The sequence below is a fragment of the Tursiops truncatus genome, chromosome 19 (assembly GCF_011762595.2).
Source record: "Tursiops truncatus isolate mTurTru1 chromosome 19, mTurTru1.mat.Y, whole genome shotgun sequence".
Lineage (NCBI taxonomy): Eukaryota > Metazoa > Chordata > Mammalia > Artiodactyla > Delphinidae > Tursiops > Tursiops truncatus.
The window spans coordinates 48669996-48681732 of record NC_047052.1 but is presented as its reverse complement, the minus strand read 5'-3'; the positions used below and the strand labels follow the sequence as shown (position 1 = coordinate 48681732).

The following is an 11737-nucleotide window of genomic DNA, read 5'->3' as shown; positions in this document are numbered from 1 at the left end:
GGCGCAGTGGTTAAGAATCCGCCTGCCAATGCAGGGGACGCTGGTTCGAGCCCTGCTCCAGGAAGATCCCATATGCCGCGGAACAACAAAGCCCATGCACCACAACTACTGAGCCTGCGCTCCAGAGCCTGTGAGCCACAACTACTGAGCCCGCGTGCCACAACTACTGAAGCCTGTGCGCCTAGAGCCCGTGCTCCGCAACAAGAGAAGCCACCGCAGCGAGAAGCCCGGGCACCGCAACGAAGAGTAGCCCCCGCTCGCCGCAACTAGAGAAAGCCCGCGCGCAGCAACAAAGACCCAACGCAGCCAAAAATGAAATAAATAAATAAAGTCTAGTTAAGCATCCGGATGACTGCAGCCCCAGCTGTCACCACATGGCGCAGAACCACCCAGCTGAGCCCAGTAAACCCAGGACAGCTCACAAGTGAGTGCTGCTGTATTAAGCCACTAAGTTTCGGGGGCTATGTTGTGTAGCAACAGACGATCCCAACAGTCTTCCTTATTCACTTCTGTTTTCCCAACATCTAGCACATTGGACACAGTAAATGACAGCCCTGTCTGTTAGCTCAGGACCTGACACATCTATAACAACCCTAGGAAGATGGATAATGGTCTTATCCTGACTTAATAGTTGTATTCGTTTGCTAGGGCTGCCATAACAAAATTCTACCAACTGGGTTGCTTAGGCATGAGAAATTTGTGTTCTCACAATTCCAGAGGCTGGAAGTCCAAGATCAAGGTGTCAGCAGGTTTGGTTTCCTCTGAGGCCTCTCTTCCTGGCTTGCAGACAGCCACCTTCTCAAGGTGACCTCACATGGTCTCTCCTCTGCAGGTGCCTGGTGTTTCTCCTTGTTCTGTGTCCAAATTTCCTCTTCTTAGTGGACATCAGCTGGATTGGATGAGGACCCACCCTAATGGCCTCATTTAACCTAATCACCTCTTTAAAGGCTCTGTCTCCAAATACGGTCATGTTCTGAGGTACTGGGGATTAGGGTTTCGATACATGAATTTTGAGAAGACACAAGTCAGTCCATAATACTCATAAGGAAATGCACAGGGAAATTCAGCAATTTTTCCAAAGTCACACAGCTCAGAGGTGGCAAAGCTCAGACACGAATCCAGGCAGGCTAGCTCTAGAGGCCACGCTTTTCACCACTGAGCTCCACCACCTCATGAAGCAGGAAGGGAATTGGACTCAGCCAGCCCTCATTAATTGGACTCAGCCGGCCCTCATTCTTCCCTCGGGCTAGAACAGGGGAAGGACTTTGCTAGAGCAAAAACAAGCAGAGATCTGGGGCCAGTTCAGATGCCCTGAGGCCTTCTGACAAGGACAGGGCACTCACCACCCCCAGCATGGCTTGCGCCCTTGACTGAGCTCCTTGGTTCAGGCAGGTATGGTAGGCTGAATAACGCCCTCCAGTGATATCCAGGTCTTGAGCCCTGGAACCTGTGAGAGCTACCTTCCATGGCAAAAGGGACTTTTGAAGCTGTGCTTAAATTAAGGATCTTGGGGTGGGGATTATCCTGATTATCCAGATGGGCTCAAAATATAATCACAAGTATCCTTATAGGAGGGAGGCAAAGGGAGATTTGACAGAAGAGAGAGGACAATGTGACAACCTCAGCAGAGAGAGAGATCTGAAGATGCTGTGTTTCTTTGAAGGTGGAGGAAGTGGCCATGAGCCACGGAAAGCAGGCAGCCCCCTGAAGCTGGAAAAGGCAAGGAGATGGATTCTCCCCTAGAGCCCCAGGAGGAATGCAGTCCTTTTGATGCACTGATTTTAGGACTTCTGACCTCCTGGACTGTAAGATAATAAATCTACATCGGGTCGTTAAAACTTTATTTAATTATTTATTTATTTTGGCCGCGGCGGGTCTTAGTTGCGGCATGCGCGTGGGTCTAGTTCCCGGACCAGGGATCAAACCCTGGCCCCCTGCTTTGGGAGCACGGAGTCTTACCCACTGGACCACCAGGGAAGTCCCCAAATCTATGTTGTTTTTTGTTTGAAAGCTTTTTTGTAAATTTTATTTATTTTTGGCTGCGTTGGGTCTTCGTTGCTGCGCACGGGCTTTCTCTAGTTGCGACGAGCGGGGGCTACTCTTCGTTGTGGTGCGCGGGCTTCCCGTTGTGGTGGCTTCTCTTGTTGCACAGCACGGGCTCTAGGCACGTGGGCTTCAGTAGTCGTGGCTCGTGGGCTCAGTAGTTGTGGCTCGCGAGCCCTAGAGCACAGGCTCAGTAGTTGTGGCGCACGGGCTTAGCTGCTCTGCGGCGTGTGGGATCTTCCTGGACCAGGGCTCGAACCCGTGTCCCCTGAATTGGCAGGCTGACTCCCAACCACTGCGCCACCAGGGAAGCCCTCTATGTTGTTTTAAGCCACTAAATTTGTAGTAATTTGATACGGTGACAATAGGAAACCATATTTTCTATATCCCCATCCATTCAGGGGCTCAAGCCAGAGAGCTAGGAGTCACCCTTGACCTCCTCCTCCCCTCCATCCCCCTTAAGCAGGGCTATTGATTTCACCTCCTAGACAGTTCTTGACTCCAACCACTTGTCTCCAGAGCCCTGTACTTGCAGGTTCGGAAGGTGATCTAAGCCACCATTGTGCCTCACCTGGGTCCTTACACTAACCTACTGTTAGTCAAAATTTCAGAAACAAAGACCTGATTGAAATAAAAAGATGTTTATTGGGGGTTTGTTTGGACTGCAGCCCAGGAGACACAGATTCAAGAAGCACTTGAATTGCTCTCCGCTGGATTACAAAATAGGGGAGACTTATAAGAGCAAACTTGCAAAGTTACAGTTAGTTACATGAGTTGTTTCTCAAGAATTATAATTGGAGCTGGCAAGCAGTAAGGGTGCTTGTTAAGTAAGAACTGGTTGGGGTCCGAAATGGTTGCACAGTTACAAGGAGAGAACTTGAGAGGAAAAGGCTGCAGCCGGCAGGTTATTGTTCTGACTACAGCTGGTGGTGTCCCCGGATCCCGCACGGTTCAAAGAAAGTTCAAGTTCTCAGTGGTGCAGAGAGGTGTCTGAGACCAGACGCTCAAAGGCCGCTTGACTCCGTTTTTGAACACCTGAACTGGGGTCACTCTATTATAATTTCAATTTGTCACCACTCCTGACTGGGCTTACGGGCTCCCACTCCAGCTTCCCTCTGCTTTTCATCCAGTAGCTGATACAATCATTTCAAAGTGCAAGTCTGATCGTGTAACTTACATGCTTAAATTCTTTCCATGATTCCTTGTTGTTCTCAGGAGAAAGGAACACAGTTCTTAAGGGGGCCCCGGCCTGGTCTGGCCCCTGTTGGCTGTTTCGTCACATCTCACTCCCTGTGCACTCGGCTCTTTGCTCTCAGCATCCCAGCCTCCTGCCTCAGGACCTTCATCCCTGCTGTTCCCTCTGCCTGGGACACCTACCCTCATTTCTCATTTGCCTTATGAAATATTTACAACGTGCTAATGTTACAAGGAACAATGAACATCCCTGTCTTGACCATCCAGTTCAAGGGCAAAATGTCATCAATTTAGGTGAAACCTGCTAATTACTCCTCCTGGATAACAGCCTTCTCCTTGCCCACCAGAAGCAACCAATATCGCAATTGGGGCATCTTTTATTGCTCCCACATTCCTTTAAACTTATAGGGCAGGTGCTTACAAACCCAGCGATCCATACCAGTCATTTGTTTTTTTTGGTTTTTTTTGCGGTACACGGGCCTCTCACCGTTGTGGCCTCTCCCATTGCGGAGCACAGGCTCCGGACGCGCAGGCTCAGCGGCCATGGCTCACGGGCGCAGCCGCTCCGCGGCATGTGGGATCTTCCCGGACCGGGGCACGAACCCGCGTCCCCTGCATCGGCAGGCGGACTCTCAACCGCTGCGCCACCAGGGAAGCCCCATTTGCTTATTTTTTAACTTTAGATGAAGGATAACATCCTGAATGTATTCTTCTGCAGCTTGCTGTGGTCTGCTGATGTTATGTTGGGGGGATTCATCCATGTTTATGCTTATATCTTTAGTTAATTCAGTTTCATTGCTGTATATAGCTTTCCACTCTATCAATATACCAAAACTTACAACTTCATTCTCCTGTTAATGGGCACTTAGTTACCAGTGTTTCTATTCACAAAGAGCATGCACTGGGGTGTGCAGTGGGAACGTCGTCAGCTATCGGTTAAGCTGTCTCCCCAGGCGGTCATGTCAATGTCCGTTCTCACCCACAGGGTGTAAATATTCTGTTGTTTCACCTCCACGCCAACAATCAGTATTGTTAGACTTCAAAAATGTTGCCAATCTGATAGGCGTGAAATGCCTGTCTCACTACGGTTTTAATTTCATTTCCTGCCATTTAAAACTACCCTGAGTACCATTTTTCACCTATGAGATTGGCAAAGATAAAATCCGTTGCTGAGGCTATTTGCCATTGGAAGGAAGTGGGCACTTCCACGGGGAGTTTGGCGGGGGGAGGTGTGTAAATTGGCCCAGCTCAAGGCAGGGCATCGGCCAACTCTAATAGGAAGCTTCCGTGTCTATATCTTAGTTTTTCTGTTTTACGTCAGGTAGAGAAAGAGTGTACATTCATTCTCTCAGTCTGCTTGTTTTCAGAATGGACTGAGCTCCCCCATACCCCACTCCAGGCCACATATCCTCTTATTTCCCCTCCAGCCGGCTCCACCCCCCACGCCCAGGATGAATCCCTAGGCTCTTCACAGAACACAGGAGGTGTGGTTGCCTCATCTGCAGTTAGGAGAGGCTAACAGGGATATCTGGCTGCTTCTTAAACAGACTTGCAATCAACTCCCTTCCCACGTACACTGTAGCTGTTTCAGACGACTCCTCAAATTGGAGGGAATTTTGCTGCTTAAAGTTGGTTCTCAGCTGTTGTTCTCTTCTAGGTTATTTTTCTCAGGACTGCTAAGATCTTTTCACTCATCTGGGTGCTTTTCATCTTTCTAAGCGTTCTTGCTGTTGCATCTTTCGTTCTTTCAAAATCTGTAGGATTTTGCCCTCTAAAAGTCCCTCTTAGAGAAAACTAGAACAAACCAGCGATGTTGGATTGGAATAGAAAGATAAAAAGTGTGTGCCAACGATCATGCTTCTTGGTATTTATCCAAAGGAGCTGAAAACGTGTATCGACACAAAAACCTGCACACAAATGTTTAGAGCAGCTTTAAATTCATAATGGCCCAAACTTGGACGCAGCCAAGATGTCCTTCAGCAGGTGAATGGATAAATAAACTGCGGTACCTCCAGACAATGGGTTATTATTCAGTGCTATAAAGATACGAGCTATTAAGCCGTGAAAAGATATGGAGGAAACGTAAATGCATATTGCTAAGCAAAAGAAGCCAACCTGAAAAGGCTACACACTGTTTGATTCCAACTATAGGATATTCTGGAAAAGGCAAAATTGCAGAGACATTAAAAAAAATCATTGGCTGCCAGGGGCTGGGGGAAGGGAGGGATGAACAGGCAGAGCGCAGAGGATTTTTAGGGCGGGGGAACTATTCTGTATAGACACTCTACTGGTAGATACGTGTCACTTATACATTTGTCCAAACCTAAAGAATGCACAAGAGTGAACTCTAGTATAATCTACAGACTTTGGGTAGTAATGATGTTGATGTAGGTTGATCCGTTTTAACAAATATACAATAGATGTGTGGGATATTAATAGCGGGGGAGGCTGTGAGGGTTAGGGCTGGGGGCATATGGGACTTCTCCGTACCTTCTACTCACTTTTGCTGTGAACTACTCTAAAAATAAAGTCTATTTTAAAATGTGTGTATGGTGTAGGGATTAGATAGTTATTCTGTTTTTTGCCTTGTTTGTGTTTTTCTTCTAGGCCTGTGCATTGAGAGGGCCTGGGAGTAGCAACACCTCATTAGCAATGAGCACACCCAGCACCCACATCTTGGCTTCTAAACACCATTTCCCACTAAAAGAAACCAGGGACCCTTGCAGAGATGGATGGTTTCAAGCCTGAGGCAGAGAAAAAAACAAGATGTGCCTAGATCATTCTGTGCCGGAGAGCAAGAAAGTATTCAGAGAATGGTGAAGAAATGTCAGTAGGACACAGAAGCCAGCTCGAAAGGGGTCCTGCTGGCCAAACTGGACACAATTTGAGCATCAAAATAGAGAGCAATGTTATAACCCATTAAATAAAATAGGAATCTGGAGCACCCTGATGTGACCTCACCCTCCCCAGAGGGTGTGAGTGGCTGATGCTCTCATGTCTCAGGCAATCATTTACCCAAGGCAACATTGAAAGGGAGGGACCAAAAAAGTCAACGACTCGTCCACAACCCACTGCCCCATCTAACTGTAGTGGTTTCAAAATAGATCCACAAATTCTGATACTCTTATTCATCCAAGGTCTATGTCTCCTTCCCCTCCACCCCCTCCTTTGAATCTTGGCTGGACTTAGTGACTTGCTAATAACTGATAGAACACAGCAGAAGTGATCATGCATGACACCCAAGGGCTTCTGCTTTGTCTACTGAAATATATTTGGAGTGCTGAGCTGCCATGTAAGGAATCTGATTACTTTGGGGCTGCCATGTTTGAAGGAAGCTCAAGGCCACATACAGACACTCCAGTCAGCAATCCTAATCTCTGAGTCCTAGTAGTCCAGCCACCTGAGTGAAGTCACTGGGACCCTCTGTGCCAACCCACTTGCCAGCTGAATACCTGAGTGACCTCAGTCATTGCTACAAGGAACCAAAGAATCTTCCAGCTGAGCCTTGCTGGAATTCCTGATCCACAGAATCTGTGGGCATAATAAAACAACTGTTGCAAGCCACTAAATTTTTGGTCATTTGTTACAAAGAAAGAAGCAGCAGAATACTACGTCAGATCACCTCTTTGTCCCTGAGGACTTCTCAACATTTTGTTATTCCTCGGATCCGGATTTCTTTCTTTTTTCCAGTTTCTCCAAGGTTAAATTTGGGGAAGGGAACCAGCAGCCCATACTGGTTCATCACTTTATCATCTGGTATGTTTTGCAGTTTTCTTTTTTTTAAATTAATTAATTAATTTAATTTTGGCTGTGTTGGGTCTTTGTTGCCTCATGTGGGCTTTCTCTAGTTGTGGCGAGCGGGGGCAACACTTCATTGCAGTGCACGGGCTTCTCATTGCAGTGGCTTCTCTTGTCGCTGGGCCCAGGCTCTAGGCACGTGGGCTTCAGTAGTTGCAACACGCGGGCTTAGTAGTTGCGGCACGCGGGCCCTAGAGCGCACAGGCTTCAGTAGTTGCGGCGCATGGGCTCAGGAGTTGTGGCTCGCAAGCTCTAGAGAGCAGGCTCAGTGGTTGTGGCACATGGGCTTTGTTGCTCCGCAGCATGTGGGATCTTTCTGGACCAGGGCTCAGACCAGTGTCCCTTGCATTGGCAGGCAGATTCTTAACCACTGCACCACCAGGGAAGTTGCGCTCTGCAGTTTTCAACTATGAACTTAGGTTTGGTCTGTATTAGTCTGCTGTAATTCTGCATGAGGCTGGTTGAGGGTGTTTTCCCTGGCTTTGGCCAGAGCCGACTTTCAGTTTATTTCAATGCTTGGGGTTTCCTGAACTGCTCCGTAAGGGTATACCCAAACCCCAATCAGGCCTGAAGAAAAGCCTGTGGTTATGAATTCCCTGAGGAAAAATTCCCTCCACCCAGAGCCTAAGCCAAAATGGACAAGTTTCCTAGGTATGCCTCAATGGTATCAATCAGATTTTTTTCTACCACATTCTTTCATTCAAGATATAGCCCTTCAAGGGACTAAGTTTCATGCCAGAGCCTCTGCTTCTCTAATAAGTGCTTGGCCCAAGGTCCAGCACCTGTTAAAATCCAAGGCTTTATACGATCCAGCAATCCCACTCCTGGCCATATATTCAGACAAAACTATAATTCGAAAAGATACATGCACCCCTATGTTCATAGCAGCACTATTTACAATAGCCAAGACGTGGAAACAACCTAAATGTCCATCGACAGATGAATGGATAAAGAAGATGTGGTATATATACACAATGGAATACTACCCAGCCATAAAAGAGAATGAAATAATGCCATGTGCAGCAACATGGATGGACCTAGAGACTATCATACTAAGTGAAGTAACTCAGAGAAAGACAAAACCATGTATCACTTATATGTGGAATCTAAAATATGACACAAATGAACTTATTTACAAAACAGAAATAGACTCACAGACATAGAGAACAGACTTGTGGTTGCCAAGGAGGAGGGGAAGGAAGGACTGGGAGTTTGGGATTAGCAGATGCAAACTATCATATACAGAATGTATAAGCAACAAGGTCCTACTGGATAGCACAGGGAACTATATTCAATAGCCTGTGACAAACCATAATGGAGAAGAATATGAAAGAGACTATATATATATATATATATATATATACACACACACACACACACACACACGTGAGTAGAACTAAATCCCTTTGCTGTGCAGCAGAAATTAACTTGGGTCCGGGAGATTTCTCATGTTCTCTCTGAGCTCAGCTGTACCTTTAAAAGGAAGTTTGATTCTTTAAACCAGTATTTCTGGGTATTTATCAGAGGCAACCACACTGCAGAAGCACCAGTCTCAGAGTCTCCTTCACAAAACACATTCATCAGATGGCATCATTCTCTGTTTACTGGCTGTTCAATAAAGATCGAGAATCTTTACCTGGTTTAAAAGCTCAGCTCCGTCTGGCCCCTGCTAGCACAGCACTCACCACCCTCACCACGCCCATCTCCCCTGCTCTCTCCACTCGAGGTGGAGAATAGAAGATATCACCCTCTTTTGTTAAATAGGCTCTGCCCCCTTCTGCCTCAGGGCCTTTGCATATGCTATTCCCACCGATTGCAACTCTTTTCTACCAGACCTGTTTCACCTTTTTTACACCTTCAGGGCTTGGCTCAGACTCACTCATCACTTCCTCAGGGAAGCCATCTGACCTCCCCCCAGACAAGGTCAGACAGACCTCAGTTACACCCTCACAAAGCTCCTGTATTTCTTTACGGCACTAATCACAATGCCAGAAGAATTATAGTTGAAGTATAAATTACAATTATGAAAACTATCCACTTATTTGCAAGAATATTTCAATGGCTGTCTCCCCCAGGGGACTGTGCGCTCTGCAAGGGCCCAGCCTGTGGGCACCACCAGTGCCCAGCTAAGGACAGGCAAGGAACAGGAGCTCGACAAATGTGTGGTGAATTAACAAAATACAAATAAGTGCAGAACCAGGGCAAACAACTAGGAGCCCTGATTTCCCGGCCACAGGCTCTCCTGCAATAGGCCAGGCGTGAAGGATCCCTTCCGCGGGACCCACATTCTCAGCAAAATCACCAACCCACCCGCCCCCAGCTTAGATGGCGAGATAAGAGGAACGGACCATATCAATAAATGTCTTGAGTTTTAATGAGTCTGCCATAGAGCGTTCTTCCCCACTTCTCCATCCTGGGGGCCCAGATCTCAGCTCAGGTTGGGGTAAGAGCGGGGGAGGGGAATAAATGTGAATGGGACTGAGGGACTGGGGCTGGGAGAAGAGGGACCAGGTGAGGAGCAGAAAGAAGGAGCTAACCCCAGGCCCTGAGACAAGCCAGACAGCCAAGCCCTTTTAGCATCCAGGGAACAACACGGTGACCAAACAAAATACATGTGGTCCTTATCGGCAAAGTGGCCATAGGGGGTCCCTGGAGCCCATAATTAAGTACGTAGTTAAACAGGATGGGAGAAGCAAAAAGAAGCAGAACCAAACCTAAGGGTACAGCTGGACCCAGCAAACAAGATCAGGCCAAGGGGGTGGAGCTAAGCCCAAGGAGAAGGAGCCAGGAGGCGGAAGGGCAAGGACTAGGAGGAGATGGAATCAGAGCCAAGCCTGAGGAGCAGAAAAAGAGTCCAGATGAGAGGGCAGAATTCCAGAAGTGGGACTAGGGCCGGAGACATCAGGGAATCTACGCTAGAAGCAGGACCAGCCCCTGTGAACAGAAACCAAACTGAGGAAGGCAGACAGAAAGGAGAGGTGAGGCTCTGTGTACCGCTAAAATGGAGACAGATTAAGGAGTGGCTAGTTACCCAGGAGTTTGAGCCAAGCTTCAGACACACACAAGCTCTGAACCAGGGAGCAAGCGCCAGGGCCAGGGGGAGGAACCAGATGCTAGGGCCTGGCAAGGGCTGCACAGCATTAACCCCCCATCCTCCCCCCTCCCTCCCCCCCCACACAGAGCATTATCCAGGGGGCGGGGTTATCTCTGAGGGTGACAGTAAGATGGGTGGGTGGCTAAACACGGCACAGAGCCAGGTCCCAGAGGCCGCAAGGCCTACCCCCAGGGCTCAGTCAGGCGGGAGAGTGGGTCACAGATAGGCCCGCGGTCCCGGGTCTTGTTCGGGCTCGGTGCCCGGCACGCCGCGGATGTCGGGCAGCAGGCGGCAGCCGGCCACGATGTCCAGGCGCTCGGCCAGCGCGCAGAGGTCCCCCCGCGCCAGGCGCACGCTGTGGGCCGCCGCCAATCCCGCCGCCTGGGCAGCCGCCAGCCTACCGGCCAGGGCGGCCACATCACGGCCCGCGCGGCGGTACACGCCGCTCACCGCGGCCGCTACGTCGTGGTCCAGCCGCGCCTGGCTCTCAGCCAGTCGGAGCTGCAGCAGCGAACGCGCGGGGGCGGGCGCCGGGGCCTCCTCCTCTCCCCAGGCCTCCCCGGCAGTCTCCCGCTGCACCACGAGCGGAGGCAGATCCCTCGGCGCGGCCTTCGGCTCCGGCTCCGAGTCCGAGTCGGTCTCCGCGGCCTCCCCGACCACCCGCAGTCCCGTGGGGCGGCCGCGCGTCGGGCCCGAGAAGACCAGGTACAGCTCCTCCTCCTCCGACGAGGACACAGAGAGCTCCGAGTCCGTCTCGGCCGCCTCCCCCGGCACCACCGTCTCAGGCCTCCGCAGCGGCCTCCGCCGACGACTCTGGGACGCCATGGCGCGAGCTAGGGAGAAGACGCGCGAAGGGATGATATGAGAGGCGGGCGCCCTGCCGTGGTTAAAAGGCGCAAGTTCTGGATTCTCAGCCCCTCCACTGACTACCTTAGCAATCTGGGGCCATCTGCTTCCCCTGCCTGGGCCTCAGTTTCCTTTTCTGCATCATCATCCCTGATGATGATGATGATGGGGGCTACTAGACCCCAGCCTCCTCAGTGTACTGATGGGAAAACTGAGGACCACCAGCTCGATCAAGGCTGAGGCACGAATACCCGGAGTCCCAAACTAAGCTCTTTCCGATTTTGCCTCCTAGCAGAGGCCACACCCTCCTCCAAGCCTGTGTCAGATTCGGAAGCACACGGGCTCCTGAGCCGTTCAGGTACAAGTGCCTGGGTCACAGAAAGGGTAACAGCCCAACTGGACTCTGGGAAGGGTGCACTAAGGGCGGGGTAGGGAGCGCTATCACCGAAGACCGTACCGAGTCACCGGAGCGCCCAGCCTGCGGGATCCGCTACCTAGCCGAAGTGCGGAGTCTTTACCGAGAAAGGAGAAGGCGGCAGCCCCAACCAATAGGGGAGCAGGTTGGGCGGGTGTTGGCGGCCAATCACCTGGGCCGCTCGCCTACCAACCAGGAAGCAAGCCCTCAGGACCAGCTTTGAGGGGTGTGTGTGAAGAGCCACGTGAATATGGGCACGGCCAATAGGAAAGCTGTTGGGCTGGCGCTTCCGCGTTGTGCTGCGAGGCGTGTAGACAGACGGGGACTCTAAATGACGAGAAGTCACG

General features: G+C 50.2%; 1 protein-coding gene across 3 annotated transcripts; it reads right to left on the bottom strand.

Annotated features, from left to right (window-relative positions):
* Window positions 1-9385: 9385 nt before the first annotated feature.
* Window positions 9386-11566, bottom strand: BLOC1S3 (biogenesis of lysosomal organelles complex 1 subunit 3). Of its 3 annotated transcripts, none has more exons than XM_019935006.3 (2): window positions 11433-11566; window positions 9386-10962 (listed from the first exon to the last, which is right to left on the bottom strand). In XM_019935006.3, the coding sequence occupies exon 2, from the start codon at window positions 10952-10954 to the stop codon at window positions 10346-10348; it is 609 nt and encodes a 202-aa protein (XP_019790565.2). In that variant the 5' UTR covers window positions 10955-10962; window positions 11433-11566; the 3' UTR covers window positions 9386-10345. The 3 variants fall into 3 exon arrangements, with proteins under 3 accessions (XP_019790565.2, XP_019790567.2, XP_019790566.2); XM_019935008.3 differs by lacking the exon at window positions 11433-11566 and adding an exon at window positions 11057-11361; XM_019935007.3 differs by lacking the exon at window positions 11433-11566 and adding an exon at window positions 11060-11361.
* Between the last annotated feature and the right edge of the window lie 171 nt (window positions 11567-11737).

Coding starts and splice junctions, on each gene's coding strand:
- BLOC1S3 (XM_019935006.3), bottom strand. CDS start 10,954: ATGGCGTCCCAGAGTCGTCGGCGGAGGCCGCTGCGGAGGCCTGAGACG.